We start from the raw sequence: 16,248 nt of genomic DNA, 5'->3' as shown, positions 1-16,248 counted from the left end.
TTGTTATGCCTGGGTGCCATATTTTGGTTATTATACATATTTTGATTACAATCATAACAGTGTCGCCCCATCTGGGATTTATGGTCATAACTTTAACTACGATTTTGTGCTTTTCTCCAGTCATGTTCTGCTTTTTAGGACGCAGGAATGAAGGAAGATAGCAGAATGAACCAGAATTAGGATTCTGCCAATGAAAGAGGGGGCAAGAGAAACATGTGCAAAGAAGTGAATATCATGACAAATTATGGAAGCTAAGCTTGAAAAATGGAGACACAAGGGGGCAACGCCAAGTGATAGCATCAAATGATTAAAGGTCAAAATGAGGACGAATTTTAGGATAGGAGTAAATGAAATAAAGAGTGTAGTAAGAGAATGGGATGACTTTAATCAAGACTGTAGAGGCAGTGAAGGTATTGATGATCAGATCTAAATTATTATCTTTGAAGTAAGTATCTGAGCTGGAGTGGAGAGCAGGATGATTAAAAAGAAAAAGAACAAGAAACAAAGTCTCCAGGCTGTTGAATGAATTATCAGTGTGGATTCTGAATGGACATCACTAAGAATGATAACATGAACAGTAGTAGCAAAGAGAACAATGGGCCTGACACTAACATCTTCAGTGACTAAAGCAGGATTAATGAAGAGGACACTAGATAACTAACATAAGGGACAGGAAATAAATTGAATAATCTGATGGGAACGGCTTTAGGAGAGCTAATAGGTAAAAATCATTTATATAAAAAAGTATTTAAACACAAATATTTAAGAAAAACACAATTTATAGACTGCATATGTTGTATGAACATGAATTGAAAGTATACAACAAAATCCAGAATTGTAGTTTCCTAAGAAGAGAAGGGAATGGAAACAGAACATTATGATAAAGTTAAACTAGGAAGGTAAACTTCAATATTTTTACAATGTTCTATTACAATGACTTTCAAACTGGTGTGCTGCAAGAATTTTTAAAACATGCAATACTCAGCCGAAACCGGTTTGGCTCAGTGGATAGAGCGTTGGCCTGCGGACTGAAAGGTCCCAGGTTCGATTCCGGTCAAGGGCATGTACCTGGGTTGCGGGCACATCCCCGGTGGGGGATGTGCAGGAGGCGGCTGATTGATGATTCTCTCTCATCGATGTTTCTAACTCTCTATCCCTCTCCCTTCCTCTCTGTAACACATCAATAAAATATATTTTAAAAAAACAAAACAAAACAAAAAAACATGCAATACCTGACTATTTAGCCAAAGGTATTGACCTCTTTTCCCTTAGATTATCAAATAAAAAAATGACAAAAGCCAACATAACAATAGCTGTTCGGTGTGAATGCTCTGTCTTGAACTGTAAATATATAAGATCATATAAAGAGTTATATCTTATTGGTCACATAGCATAATAAGGCTGCATCTGATTGGTTAATTGTTGGTACCAGAAATCCTTATATAGAAGTGCTAGAGTCCCGGTGCATGAATTTGTGCATGGGTGGGTTCCAGATGGCCCACCCCAATGGGGGCCAGGCCAGCAGGGGTGAGGGGATGTGGGAGGTTGGCCACCAGCTCCAATTCCAATCAGGGCCAATTGGGGGCAGGGCTGGCCAAGGGGAAGGGCTATGTATGGTTGGGAGGGCTGATCGGGGCTCCCATTGGGACAGTTGGCCACTGCAACCGATTGTTTGGGTTGTCCTGGTTGTTCCACTGTTCTAGTCGCTTGGTTTTTATATACTATAGATAGGCACCTGGTTTTTAAAAAGTCACTTTGAAGCAAAAAAGGGTAGGTAATTACTACTATTATTATTTTTGTAAATCCATAAAAATTATACCCCTTTCTTTGGTCAGGTCAGCAAAACATATATCTTTCTTAGTAATTAGTTTGTGTGCACCATGAGATGAAAAAGGTTGAAAATCACTGTTCTATTAGTTCAATAACCGATGCCTCTAGGGAAAACAACAAAACATTATTTAATTAGTATTCTTTGGAACTAGCTCTTCCACTTTTAAAATGTCGTATTATAAATAGAAAGGACTAATTCAATAAAAAATAATATTTTTCAGTTCAATGTATTTGTAAGAAGCAGCCTGGCTATTTGTATATTTGACCATAAACAGGACACCAATTCTCAACTTGTGGACCAATTGTTACAAATGTGCACATAAGTGTCCCTTTCCTGGTCCCCACCCCATCAGTTTGTTCTCTGCATCTAGGGGTCTGGTTCTATTTCACTTTATTTATTGATTTGTTTTTCTTAAGATTCTACATATAAGTGAAATCATGTTATTTGTCAGACTTCTTTCACTTAGCACAATACCTTCTAGGTCTATCCATGTTATTGTAAATGGCAAGATATCATTCTTTTTATTGCTGAGTAATACACATAGTTGTCTTGAACAGATAAAGCAGCATAATAAATAAGATTGATACTCAAATTAGTGATTTGCTTGTTATTGAATTTGCAAGTACAAATAAAAATACATTAAGTCCTTATTGATTTGTACTAAAAATCAACTGTATGTAAGAACTTTAAACAAGTAGCAAAGTTTTTTCCTGACACAAATGAAATATAAGACATTATTCTTGTCCATTAAAGAGACTGAATACTATTAGTGAAATACTATTAGTTATACTTGAGTAAATAAGAACTCAATGAGCAGATAATAAAGATGTACCACTGGAGGACAGTAGATACATTTCAAAATATAATTTGTATTTTTTAAAAATATATATTTTTATTAATTTCCGAAAGGAAGGGAGAGAGAAAGAGACAGATAGAAACATCAATGATGAGAATCATTGATTGGTTGCCAAGTCTTTCACGCCCCCTACTGGGACTGAGCCTGCAACGCAGGCATGTGCCCTTGACTGGAATCGAACCCGGACCCTTCAGTCCGCAGGCCGACACTCTCCACTGAGCCAAACCAACTAGGGCTATAATTTGTATTTAACTTACAATAATTACTGGTGATAATGAATTTTGCCAAATTTAAAATTGGAAATATTGCCACTTGCAAAATTCACAAATATCTCTACAATCTAAAAAAGAAAAACCTGGAAAAGGATATTAAAAGGAATACATTAAAGATCTTTACTACACATGGTGCTTCTAAAATGAACTCAATGCACCAAACAAAACTTTCATTTTGTAACCAACACTAATACATTAAAATAGATTTAAATCTCATCTCAGCTTGTACATTAAAAAAACTGACAATAAAATAGGAAACATAAAATAAATAAGTACTTTCATAATTCAATTCCAGGCAACACAACTGTATTGTACACAAATATAGTTAGGCAATACAGTAGGAGCTTGTTGACACTATAGAAAAGCCCAAGTGTTTGAAATACTGTATTTTAATTAGTGTTTCTCAATGTGTGGCCATGAATCAGCAGCACTAGAATCATTAGAATTACCATGCTTGTTAAAAGAATCAATTGCTTGTTTAAATGTATTTCTGTACTCCAAAACTATTAAAATAAAACAAGAATCTACATTATTTGCAAATAACCTTTGGCAACTGCTATTTACATAAAAGTTTGAGAATCAATGCTTTAAATGTTAATAATTGCTGCTATAAAACACTAAAGGTGAAAAGCCCCACCCTCATTATGAAGATTCTGACTTAAAATTGATTTTTAAAAACTATTAGGTTAAAATGCTTAGTAGTTCCTTTAAAAATATTTGTATAATGTCTTAACTTTATATTGTAAACTTTTTATAAAAATACACATAACATCTAAGGATATAGGGGAACCAGGATGGCGGCATAGGTCAATGCTGGTACTTGCCACCTCCAACAATCACAACAAAATTACAACTAAAATACATCATTCAGGACCACCTGAAATCTGGTTGAATGGAAGCCCTACAAGTAGAGAAGTAAAGAAGAAAGCACACTGAGACTGGTAGGAGGGGAAAAGGCATGAAAAAGGCTGGTACGTTGCCCATGTGTAGCGTGTTTTTAATTGGGAAGATATTGTGGCTACGAAGGCCTCCTGTGAGGAGAAAGAGGTCCCAGCCCCACACTGGACCCACAGCCAAAGATTCGAGAGCTGGAAGAGAAGTCCCCGTAACTTTAGGCTGTAAAAACCAGTGGTAATTGGGCTGAGTAACACGGAAGATGCTAGAGACCCAGGCAGTTCTTCTTAACGGGCCAGCACACGGACTTGATCCCTCTGGGCTACAGCACTGGGGCAGCAGCTTGAAAGGAACCTGGGACATTAAGGGAGGAACTGCATTGTCAGGCATCAGGGCAAGAACTCAGGTGGAGCTTTCTCCCAGACAGGAGATCTCACAGGGATCCTTGTTCCCATGCTGGGACCTCCCCTCAACTCCAGAGCTGACCAGCAGCCATATCTGAGTTTTCATCAGCTTGTCTCACACAGCTTGCTCCCTTCTGGTGATTCCCTGAGACCCCACCCACCCAATTTTCAGCCCCCTCCCCCCAAGCTGTTTACAGCAGCTATTGCATATGAATGGCCTGTTCTGGTTCAGGCTACAGACTTCCCTAAAATTTCTCAAACAAGCAGTAGCTGGCGTCAGTGTGTCTCATACCTTTCAGTAAGAGGCCCAACACCCAGCACTAGCATCAGCCTGCCTTGCTTCAGAGCTGGGCCTTGCCTGGGCACTTCCAGGCCTAGTACAAGTAGCAGCTATTTGCAGATTACTCTGTAGCTCCTGCTGGGTGGCCCCAGGCAGTGGCTGACTTTGCACCTCCAGGAAGACCCATGAGCCAGTGCACCTGGTGGACAGCTTCAGACCATAGAAGATTACAACTCTACACATCCACAAGTGACATACTCAAGGGGAAGACTCAGTGAGCACCAAAGCACACTGAAGAAAGTCCTATGGAGTGTCTCCTGCACAGCAGCTCTTCCACTGTAGTCACAGCTGGTCCTCACAGCCAATTGGCCTAGAGGTCAATTCATCCTGTTGATGCCAACAGCAATCAAGGCTCAACTACAACAAAACTGTCCACACAGCCCACACAGGGGTGCACCTAGAGGGCCCAGCTCAGGTGACTGGGGTGGCTGAGTCACTCAACCCAAGGCTACACAAGGCTACTCTACCAATTCCAGGAGACATAGCAGCTCTACAGAATACACAGAAACAAACACCAGGAAGCAGTCAAAATGTGGAGACAAAGAAACAGGTCACAAATGAAAGAAGAGAAAAGTCTCCAGAAATAGAATTAAATGAAATGGAAGCAAGCAAACTACTAGATACAGAGTTCAAAACAGTGGGTTATAAGGTTGCTCAAGGATCTTAATGAGAGCTTCAAGGGACTTAGTGAGATTTTCAAGGATCTTAGTGAGAATTTTAAGAACCTTAGTGAGAACATCAAAGACATGAAAAAGGCCCAGTCAGACATTAAGCATATACTTACTAAAATAAATAATAATTTACAGGCATTCAACAGTGGAGTAGAGGATTCTGAGAATAAAATGAATGATTTGGAATATGAGGAAGCACAAAACACCCAATCAGAAGAGCTAAAAAAAAATAAAATAAAAAATATGAAGATAGTGTAAGGAGCTTCTGGGACAACTTCAAGTGTACTAACATTCGTATTATGGGGGTGCTGAAGGAGAAGAGAGAGAGCAAGCTAGTGAAAACCTCTTTGAAGAAATAATAACAGAAAACTTCCCCATACCTGGTGGAAGAAATAGACTTACAAGTCCAAGAAACGCAGAGAGTCCCAAACAAGAGGAATCCAAAGAGGCCCACACCAAGACACATCACAATAAAAATGCCAAGGGTTAAAGACAAAAAAAGAATCTAAAAAGCAGCCAGAGAAACACAGCTAGTTACCTACAAGGGAGTGCCCATATGACTGTCAGCTGATTTCTCAACAGAAACTTTGCAGGCCAGTAGGGAGTAGCAATAAATATTCAAAGTGATGAATAGCAAGGGGCTACAACCAAGATTACTCTCTTCAGCAAAGCTATCATTTAGAATTGAAGATCAGATAGAAAGCTTCACAGATAAGAAAAAGCTAAAGAAGTTAATCACTATCAAACCAGTATTCCAAGAAATGTTGAAGGGTAATCCTTAAGAAGAGGAAGAGGGAAAAGAAGGAGGAGGAGGAGAAGGGATAAAAAATATGAACAATAAAATGGCAGTAAATACATACCTATCAACACTTGAATCTAAAAATCAAAATAAACGAACAAGAAATCTAATGAAAATAAGTGATGAATATAACAGAACCAGAGGCATGGAAGCATGGAACAGACTGACTAATCTCAGAGGACAGGGGGAAGGAGGGGAGCAAGAAGAGATTAACCAAAGATCTTATATGCATTACCTATGGGCACAGATAATAGGGTGGTGAAGGCCTGAAGTAGGGTTGGAACTGGGTGGAGGGGGACTATAGGGAGAAAGAGGGGGACATCTGTAATACTCACAATAATAAAGATTAAAAAAAAAGAGTTTACTACAAGGAGACTAAAAAAAGTAAGGCAACAATAACATAGATGAAAGCAAAGGGACTTACAGTTAGTGATATCAGGTGGTGCATAGCCATCATTCATATACATACTTGTGGGTTTTGCCACTTTCAAATAAACAAAATCAGATGTGTTTTTTAAAGCAGTCACTGCTTCTTCATGAGTAACTTCTTCTAAACACACACTATTCACCTAAAAGAAAATCACCAAGACATTTATTTTAAAACATGTTCACTTGCTTTCTGCTTTTTGGTGGTAAATATTTACATCAAAGATAAGAAAAATATGGGATTGATGTAAGGACTATAAAGGTGTGTGGAAAGAAAATACCTATTTTTATTGTCTATGATATTAGAAAGTTTATGATAAATGAAGTTGTTTATGTATGTTAATGAAATAGCCAATTTTGATTCTAGCCCTCTTCTTCCCAATCCCCAAGACTAAACTCTTCCTTCCACTCTGTCAGAGCACTTACTCCTGAACCCTGCTTGCTGGGCCAATTGTGGGAGTAAGTTCCTCCTTGATTGTGCTTGATTATGCCAACTGTGGGAGCACAAGTCCTTTTCTGCTAGGGGCTGTACCCCCTTGAATGCTGGGTATTAAACAGAGAGATATGAGAAGTGGTAAGCAGATAAGAGGCTTATTGAAGACCTTGTGGCCATTGCTAACAAGGAGCCATCAGACAAAGTAGCCCCACAAAGCAGCCATGCAAGAGCAGCCTCACAAAGTAGCCACAGCAAACATAGGAGCCAGCCACCTGCTGGTCAGCAACACACTCTTATAGCAACTTGGACAAAAGAGAGTTCTTGCCAAATAGTGACATCAATATTTGGGTTATAGAAACATATGCCTGGGCAATGCATACAATAAAAGTGCTGTGTCCTTGCCTGCACATGCGTATGGCAAATTGTCCTTGAACATCCAGCCTAATCCTTTGATTAGGGCTCCCACACACTCTTAGGCATTGAGGAATGTGTGTAGGTATATTTTAGTTTTGTTTTTTTAAGGAATCTGAAACCGTAAGGTTTTTGTTCTGCAACTTGATTTTTAATATAAGGTATCTTAGAGATCATTCCATGTTGGGCCACAGAGAATTATCTCATTTAAAAAACTATTGTACAGTACCCCATTGTGGAATTCTATTATAATTTTTAAGCCATTCTAATCTTAATAGATTATTTAAACTGTTCTTCTACACAGACCTTTGCAAACACTGAATATTATCGATTTACTGTATAAATAGAGCCTGCAAAATTGTGCATTTTAATTTGTACATCAATTTTATTTAAATTTTTTTTAAAAAATATATTTCTTTAGTGATTTCAGAGAGGAAGGGAGAAAGGGAGTGATAGAAACATCAATGATGAGAGAGAATCATTGGTCGGCTGCCTCCTGCACCCCCCCACTGGGGATCAAGCCCGCAACCCAGGCAAGTGCCCCCAGCTGGAATCGAACATGGGACCCCTCAATCCACTGAGCCAAGCCGGCCAGGGCTATATTTAAATTTGTATTTCTACTGGTAATAGTCAAGTTGAGATTTTTTTCAATTACTTATTCATCATTCATCTATTTTCTGTGTAAAAACAGAATTGATTTTTAGGTGGTGATGGTGTATCCTGCAACCTTGGTAAACTTGTTTATTAGTTATGTTAGGTTCCATAGAATTTTCTATATACATTATGACATAACCTACAAATACAGTTGTACATTTCCTTCTCAATCTGAATGTCTTTTTTTAAAAAATATATTTTATTGAGTTTTTACAGAGAGGAAAGGAGAGAGATAGAGAGTTAGAAACATTGATGAGAGAGAAACATCAACCAGCTGTCTCCTGCACACTCCCCACTGGGGATGTGCCCACAACCAAGGCACATGTCCCTAACCGCAGGCCGACGCTCTATCCACTGAGCCAAACCGGTTTCGGCCTGAATGTCTTTTTCATTCTTTGTTGTCCTATCAGTGCAACAGTGAATAGAAGAGGTACTTTGTGTCTTTCTTAAGAATTTATCCATTTTATCTAAGTTATCTAATGTGTTGGTTGCCATATAGTTGTTCATAAATAAAAGTGTTCCCTTATGTCTCTTCTTTCATTCCTACTTTTAGAAATGAGTCTTTTTTTTTTCTTTGTCAGTCTAGCTAAATGTTTGTCAATTTTGTTAACCTTTCAAAGAATCCAGTTTTGGTTTTCTTGATCTTCTCTATGGTTTCCCTACTGACTATTTCATTAATTTCTGCTCTAATCTTTATTATTTCCTTTCTTCCTTCTGCTAGCTTTAAGCTTAGATTGCTCTTCTTTTTGGTAAATTTTTTTGGCAAAGAAATACTATAAATTTTTCTAATGTCTTAAATTAGAATGTACTAAATAAACAAATATTTGGTTTAGTATACTTTTTATTGTCCTAATTTGTACCTTTATAATCAACAGCAGGAGAGTTTTCATGTTTTGACAAAAATTTCTAAATTTTTGTCAAACCATAACTTTCCCCACTGATTATTAATATTGCCTTTCAGGGTTTCAGCTGCATAAATTTTTATGGTCCTAAATTACTGTGTATAGTGAGGACTTCTTGCATTTTGAAATACATAGCTGTGGTATATTGTTCCTTTGGTGGCCTGCAATGGGCCATACATACCCTTGTATGTGTATTCATACCCTTGTAAAATCCCTTCCTACAGTGAATCTTGCTTGGCCTTGTAACTAGCTTTAGCCAATGACATAATAGTAACTGATGTAAAGAGAGGGTTGATAAATGCCATACACTGGAGCTTGTCTTCTTGGAAGGCTCTCTCTTGGTACGTCCCTCTTGGAACCCACCATCCTGTGAGAAGTCCAACTTAGCCATGTGGAGAGGACACTAGAGAATTAAACACTTGGCTAACAGTCCCAGTTGAGCTACCAGCTGACAGCCAACAACAATTTATCCACCATATGTGAGCCAACCAACTTCAAAGTGGATCCCTGGCCCTAGCTGAGCCACCCGAGTTGATACTATGTGGAGTAGAGATAGGCTGTTCTGGCAAGCCCTACCCAAATTGCAAAAGTGTAAGCAAGTAAACGATTGTTATTGTTTTAGTCACTATTTTTTTATTTTTATTTTTATGCAGCATTAGATAGCTAATGAGTTGACAAGATGTGTTAAGGGATTCAATGTGGAGTGTGAAAGAAAGAGGATTATCCTAAAGTTTTAGACCTGGTCAAATAGAAAGACAAAGTTCCCATGTAATGAGATGTGAAGAATGTGCAAAGAGAAGGAGTTGAGGGTAATGAGTGGGGGAAGTACTTAGAAGTTTATTTTTAGATATATCAAATTTGAGATGACTCTTGGGGACATATAAAAGGAGACTAGATAAAATCTCAGGGCTTTTCAAATGTTTTGACAAAAGCAATGTTAAACATTTATATATTTCATTTATGCACAAAAAGGGTGTGTCTCTGTGTGTGTAAATAAAACTTAAGTTCAGAAAAGAATACTTAGTATTATCATATGCAAATGAACCCATTAAATCAAAGAGAGAAGAGAAAAAATACAAGGACTGAGCCTGGATCATTTCATGTTTAGAGATTAGGGAGAAGATGCACCCAAAATGAGAATGAGAAGAAGTGACTAGTGAGGTAAGCAAAATACCAAGATAGAAGGTGACTATTCAGCAAAATGAAAAAGTGTTTGAAGAAGGAATGTAAAATGCTTGATGTGTCAATTAATATGAGAACTAAGAATACAATGACTACCAAAGCCACACTCAATGGTAAATCAACATAAATTGTTGGCTCCCTACCACTAAAATTGATTCTGAGGAAACCATAAAGGAAAACATGGTATCCAAGAAATTAAAAATAAAAGAAAGAAACCCATTGGAAAAAGACTCTTTTGAACTGGTAAATATAGGTGTAGTGCTGCAGTTGTGGTGTGTGTGTGTGAGTGAGAGAGAGAGAGAGAGAGAGAGAGAGAGAGAGAGAGAGAGAGAGAGAGAGAGAGACAGTATGTGTGTATATGCAGGTGATAATGAGAGGGTTTTGGTTGTAGCTTGGGGAAGAGTAACAAATCATAGCTGTGACAGGATAAGTTAGTGAAAAGCATTTCAAGGTCAGTTCCTCCTCTTCCCCATCATTAACTAAAAAATAATCAGTCCATCTCCTTGCTGTAAAAATAAGCAGTACTGGACAGCATTTATATATTGCTGATGGAAATATAAAAATTTTTACAAGGAGTCTGGAAAACATTATGATAGTTTTGTAAAATATTACTGATAGACTGTGATCCATTCAATTCCATGTTTAAAGAGTTAAGTGAAAATTTTGTACCCTGTACAATGTACTAGAACATACAAAAGGTGTTCCTAGCAGAATTATTCATAGTACAAAAAAGAAAGAAAGAAAAAGAAAAGAAATAACCCAGTTCACCACTATATATGTGTCTTTTCAGATTCACTTCAGTCTACTTGCCCACTAGGGTTTGGCTGATTGCTTAGTGGACTCCTGGCTACTTCTCCTCTCACCTTGCCTCCTACGATTCATTACCAGCTCTTTCAACCTCTTCTGCAGTAAGGACTGGGCTTGGGCATGGTTGATGTGTTCCACATAGTAGGAGCTGTAACACATCAGAAGCCCATATTTGACTTGCTTAGACTACTAAGGCTCTACCTAGCTTTTCCCACCATTTCTGAGTTCAGGGGAAGTGCTGTGCCACAGAGTGAGTGAGCTGGCTTCCCTAGAATTTGCCCAGAGGATTGGGTAACACAGTCCAAAAATAAACTCCCATGTGCATGGACTAATTAACAGGAGACAGAGGACTAAAAAGGCTAGCAGAGAAATCCTTCCTTTTCCCTGATGGCTGGTTCCACATGACCTGCCTGGAAGACTGTCCTACATGATAAACCATCAACTACATTTTCTTAAGAAATTATAGCCAGCTCAGAAACATAGTATCTGGTATAAGCTTTCCCTCATTCTCTGCCTCACTTTTTATTTTCACTCACTCCAGCTTTGCTGCGATTCCACCACCTCATAACACATACTTAGTATAGGAGCTCTGCTTTAGGTTTTGCTTTTCTAGGGAACGTGCATAGGCTAAGACAGTTATTGATGAAGATTAGATAAATAAACTGTGGTATAGTCCCAGAATAGACTATTATTTAGAGGTAAAATGGGCAAATTTCAGCTCTAGGCAACAATATGGATAAGTGTTAGTACAGTGATGGCGAACCTATGACACGCGTGTCAATTTTTTTGGTTGATTTTTCTTTGTTAAATGGCATTTAAAAATATAAAATAAATACCAAAAATATACATCTTTGTTTTACTATGGTTGCAAATATCAAAAAATTTCTATATGTGATATGGCACCAGAGTTAAGTTAGGGTTTTTCAAAATGCCGACACACCGAGCTCAGAAGGTTCCCCATCACTGTCTTAGTAAAACAATATTTAGTGAAAACATGTATTAAAAGACTACATATAGCATAACAGCCTTAAAAAAATTTTTCAAAACAAATACTGAATGAAATATTTAAACATATATATATACACATACACACACACACACACACACACACACACACCTATTTATATAAAGAGCCAGGGTCCACAACCAATGAAGGCTTGACCAAGTGGGAGGGGACTAACGAGCGGGCTGAACTCTGAGAGGTTCCTGGTGGCCGAGTGTGCAGAGCGGGGTGCGGGCGTGTGCATGAGCATGGACCAGAGCGACACACACTCACACACCCGCATCCACACAGGGCCCTCGGCTGCGCCATCTGTGCCTCCCTGCACTTCACCCTCCAGCCCGGATTCTCCTGGTCTCGCCTCCCGTCGATGCAGCAGGAGTCAGACTGGGGAAACTTTCTCACACTTGTTTGGTGCTGGGACTAAATGCATCCGAGCTCAGGGCAAGCTCCAAGGAGATTCCTGGCGGCCAAGGGTGCAGAGCGGGAGTGAGGGTGTGTGGGTGTGTGCATGAGTGTGGACCCAAGCAACACACACTCACATGCCCGCACCCACACAGGGCCCTCCACCTCGCCACCCGCCTTCCCTGGACTTCACCCTCCAGCCCGGATCCTCCAAGTCCCGTGCCAGGAGGTCGCTCTAGTTCAGCAAGAGTTTGTGATTTGCCCAAGGCGCATTGAACAGTTTTCTCTTAACCTGTTTGTGGGAGTGTAACCTGATTTAAAACCAATGGACTAAACAAACAGCCGCACTTTATGGAAAGTCAATTTAGAAATGTGGATCAAAACTCAAGTGAATTAGCTTTGGGCCAGGAGTTCACGTCTATGAATGTGTCCTAAGTAAACAGTCAAATAAGCAACTATGTTTACTGTAGTTGTTGATGCCAGGGGAAACTGGAAACAACCAGCCCCACCATAAAGGGTTAGTGAAGTAAACCACAGTAATGTCAAACAGTCAGGAATAACATTGTGGCCACTAAAAATTATGTCTGTACATACAATTTTTGACATGAAAAGAAGGCCATAGCCAAATATTAAGTGGAGGGCAGGGGAAGCTCAGAAGAGAGCATGTTTACATATATGTATGTATATTTTATATGTCAGGGAAATAACAGTATTAAAAGCAGTGATTCTTCCTGAGCTTTGCAATTGTGAATGTTAGCAAATTGTGTTTCAGGTGTGACTGGTGTCCTTTGGTGTTCCGTACACACAGACATCGTTGCCTGTGGGACAGCCTGAACCTTTGCCGCACCTGCCCCTCTCTGCTGCGGCAACAGCCCAATCAGACATTGCCTTTTATTGGGCTGGTTTCCTTTTCTCCTTTGCCCAAACCACACCTTTCAAACAAAAGAATATTAACCAAGCAATCCTAACAACAAGTTTTGTTGCCACTGCAACTTATGCCCTTTTACACAAATGTTGTTTTAAGGCCTACCAGGTTGTATTTCAAAACTTTTATTTTTCTGCAACTTGACTATTTTTTTATTCGCTTAAAATATTCTGGAGTATTTTAAATACATATAGAAAAATAGAGAATAATATGACAAATACTTATCTACACAAATAACAGGGTAATGTACTAATTAGACTGGACATCATCTGGACATCCTTCCAGAAAAAGCCACAGTGGCAGGGGCCAAGGCAGAGACGCTTAGGGGTGACCAGGCTGACTGGGGAGGGCAGTTAGGGGCGACCAGGTCAGCAGGGAGGGCAGTTAGGAGCAACCAGGCAGGCAGATAGGTGAGCAGTTAGGAGCCAGTGGTCCAGATTATGAGAGGGATGTCTGACTGCTGGAAGGACACCCCCACCCCCGCCCTGCATGAATTTTGTGCACTGGGCCTCTAGTATATATTACTAGAGGCCCAGTGAACAAAAATTTGTGCACTTGGGGGGAGGGGAGGCGTCCCTCAGCCCTGCCTGTGCCCTCTCGCAGTCTGGGACCCCTTGGGAGATAACGACCTGCTGGCTTAGGCCTGCTCCTGGGTGGCAGAGGGCAGGCCCAATCCCTAGGTGCAGCCTCTGGTCAGGCTCTGAGCAGGGCTGATTGGGGAGCTGGGGTGCCGGCCCGTCATGCACACAGCAGGGCGGATTGGGAGGTTGCGATGCCACCCTCAGTCACGCTCAGGGTAGGGACGATTGGGGGGTTGGGGCACCGCCCCCTGTAACACTCAAAGCGGGTTGATGGGAGGTTGCAGCGCCATCCCCTGTCACGCACAGAGCAGGGCCGATCAGGGGGTTGGGGCGCCGCACCCTGTCACACACAGAGCTGCAGGGCAATCAGGGGGTTTCGGCGCTGCCCCGTCATGCTGATCCCGGTGCTGGGAGGCCTCGCAGCTCTGCTGATCCCGGTGCTGGGAGGCCTCGCAGCTCTGCTGATCCCGGTGCTGGGAGGCCTCGCAGCTCTGCTGATCCCGGTGCTGGGAGGCCTCGCAGCTCTGCTGATCCCGGTGCTGGGAGGCCTCGCAGCTCTGCTGATCCCGGTGCTGGGAGGCCTCGCAGCTCTGCTGATCCCGGTGCTGGGAGGCCTCGCAGCTCTGCTGATCCCGGTGCTGGGAGGCCTCGCAGCTCTGCTGATCCCGGTGCTGGGAGGCATATTACCCTTTTACTATATAGGATAGAGGCCTGGCGCATGGGTGGGGGCCAGCTGGTTTGCCCTGAAGGGTGTCCTGGATCAGGGTGGGGGTCCCGCTTGGGTGCCTGGCCAGCCTGGGTGAGGGGCTGATGGCTGTTTGCAGCTGGTCACACCCCCTTCATGGTGGGGGTCCCCACTGGGGTGCCTGGCCAGTCTGGGTGAGGGGCTGAGGGCTGTTTTCAGGATGGCTAGTGACTGAAGCTCCCAACAGCTCCTTTTTTTATTTTTATTTTATTCTGGGCCAGCTTTAGCTCTGAGGCTTGGCTCCAACTCTTAGGCCTCAGCTGCTGAAAGCAGGTATCTGGTTTGTTTGGGTTCTATAATCGAAACAGTTTCAACTCCAGCTCTGAGATCCCGGCTGGCTGAAAGCACGTTTCTGGGGTTTTGTTTAGCTTCTATATTTGTAACAATGTTTCAAAGTGCAAGCTCTGAGGCCGGCAGCGGCAGGCGGGGGATGTTGGAGTCCTCCATCACTGGAGCAAGCAAGCCTCATGTTTGCTTCTAGCTGCCTGGCTGCCGGCCGCCATCTTGGCTGGCAGTTAATTTGCATATCACCCTGATTAGCCAATGGGAAGGGTAGCAGAGGGATGGCTAATTAACATGCTTCTCTTTTATTAGATAGGATATATACATATATATACATACATATATATATATATATATATATGATTAAACAATTTTAAAAATGCAAAGTGGTGATTGCTGGTGTGGAGGGGTAGTAGAGGGAGGTGGAGGAGGATATAGAGGGGGATAAATGGTGATGAACAGAGACTTGACTTGGGGTGATGAACACACAATACAGATGTGTTGTAGACTTGTGTATGTGGAATTGGTGTAATTTTGTTAACCAGTGTCCCCCCAATAAATTCAATAAAAAGGACAAAAATAAGAAAAAAAAATGCAAAGGAATAACAAATTGTTGGGTTGTGTAATGACTTAGCAGTTTTCATTATAAATAAAACAATCAATTAACTTAAGTATAAAACTAAATAAATAAGTCACATCTGAACAAAGAATGACATTGTGTTATGAACCTAAGAGCTATGATTAAACAATTCTGTAAATCCAAGCCCCTAACCCATCAACAAAAAATAGAAGGAAAAATAAAAGAAAAAGGCAGGGGAGCTGGTAGAGGAAATTGAAATAAAAAACAAAGATAATACCAAGAATCATTTGCAGGTTTTGATTAAAGTAAGGCTAGTATGCATTCATTTAAATCACTGAAACATTTTTGGCATGTTGAAATTCCAGAGTCTGTCAGAAAAAAAAAAGACATAATCAAAATAATTTTCAAAACATTTCTTATACTTACTGCTAAAAGTTTATCTCCAATCTGAAGTTTACCATCCTTATGTGCTGCACCTCCTTCAATTATTTTGGTTACATAGATGCTATTATCCCCAGGAATATGTTGATTTCCAACACCTCCAGCAATGCTGAACCCAAGACCTGTTTGGAAAACACTAGTTTTAGAATCTCATCAATAATGTGAACTAAAGTCCAGAAAGAAATGGATGGAAAACAGAAGGTGATAATTTCACACTATGTTTTTAAAATAGAAAATAATTTATTTACCTACTTTTAAATTCCTAAATATTTGTTCTCAATCAGGGGACAACTGTAATTATAAGCGCTCCTGTTACAAATAAGTTCCTCTGTCTCCCCCTCCCAGGTTATGTCTTAAAGTCTTTTTGTAAATGAATTAGTTGGTGAGTTCAAAGAGACATTGTA

At 40.5% G+C, this 16,248-nt stretch overlaps 1 protein-coding gene across 14 annotated transcripts in view; it reads right to left on the bottom strand.

The window, feature by feature from the left end:
• Window positions 1–16,248, bottom strand: part of DLG1 (discs large homolog 1) — a 270,198-nt gene that overhangs the window by 100,074 nt on the left and 153,876 nt on the right. For all 14 annotated transcript variants that reach the window (XM_006753379.2, XM_006753381.2, XM_006753383.2 and 11 more), the window contains 2 exons: window positions 15,830–15,966; window positions 6,492–6,636 (listed from right to left, as the gene is read on the bottom strand). In XM_006753379.2, coding sequence (XP_006753442.1) covers window positions 6,492–6,636; window positions 15,830–15,966 — 282 coding nt within the window. The remainder of the gene's footprint in view (window positions 1–6,491; window positions 6,637–15,829; window positions 15,967–16,248) is intronic.

The sequence above is a fragment of the Myotis davidii genome, unplaced genomic scaffold, assembly GCF_000327345.1.
Source record: "Myotis davidii unplaced genomic scaffold, ASM32734v1 scaffold571, whole genome shotgun sequence".
Classification (NCBI taxonomy): Eukaryota; Metazoa; Chordata; class Mammalia; order Chiroptera; family Vespertilionidae; genus Myotis; species Myotis davidii.
Note: the sequence above shows the minus strand (reverse complement) of the source record. Positions and strands in the feature narration are given on the sequence as shown.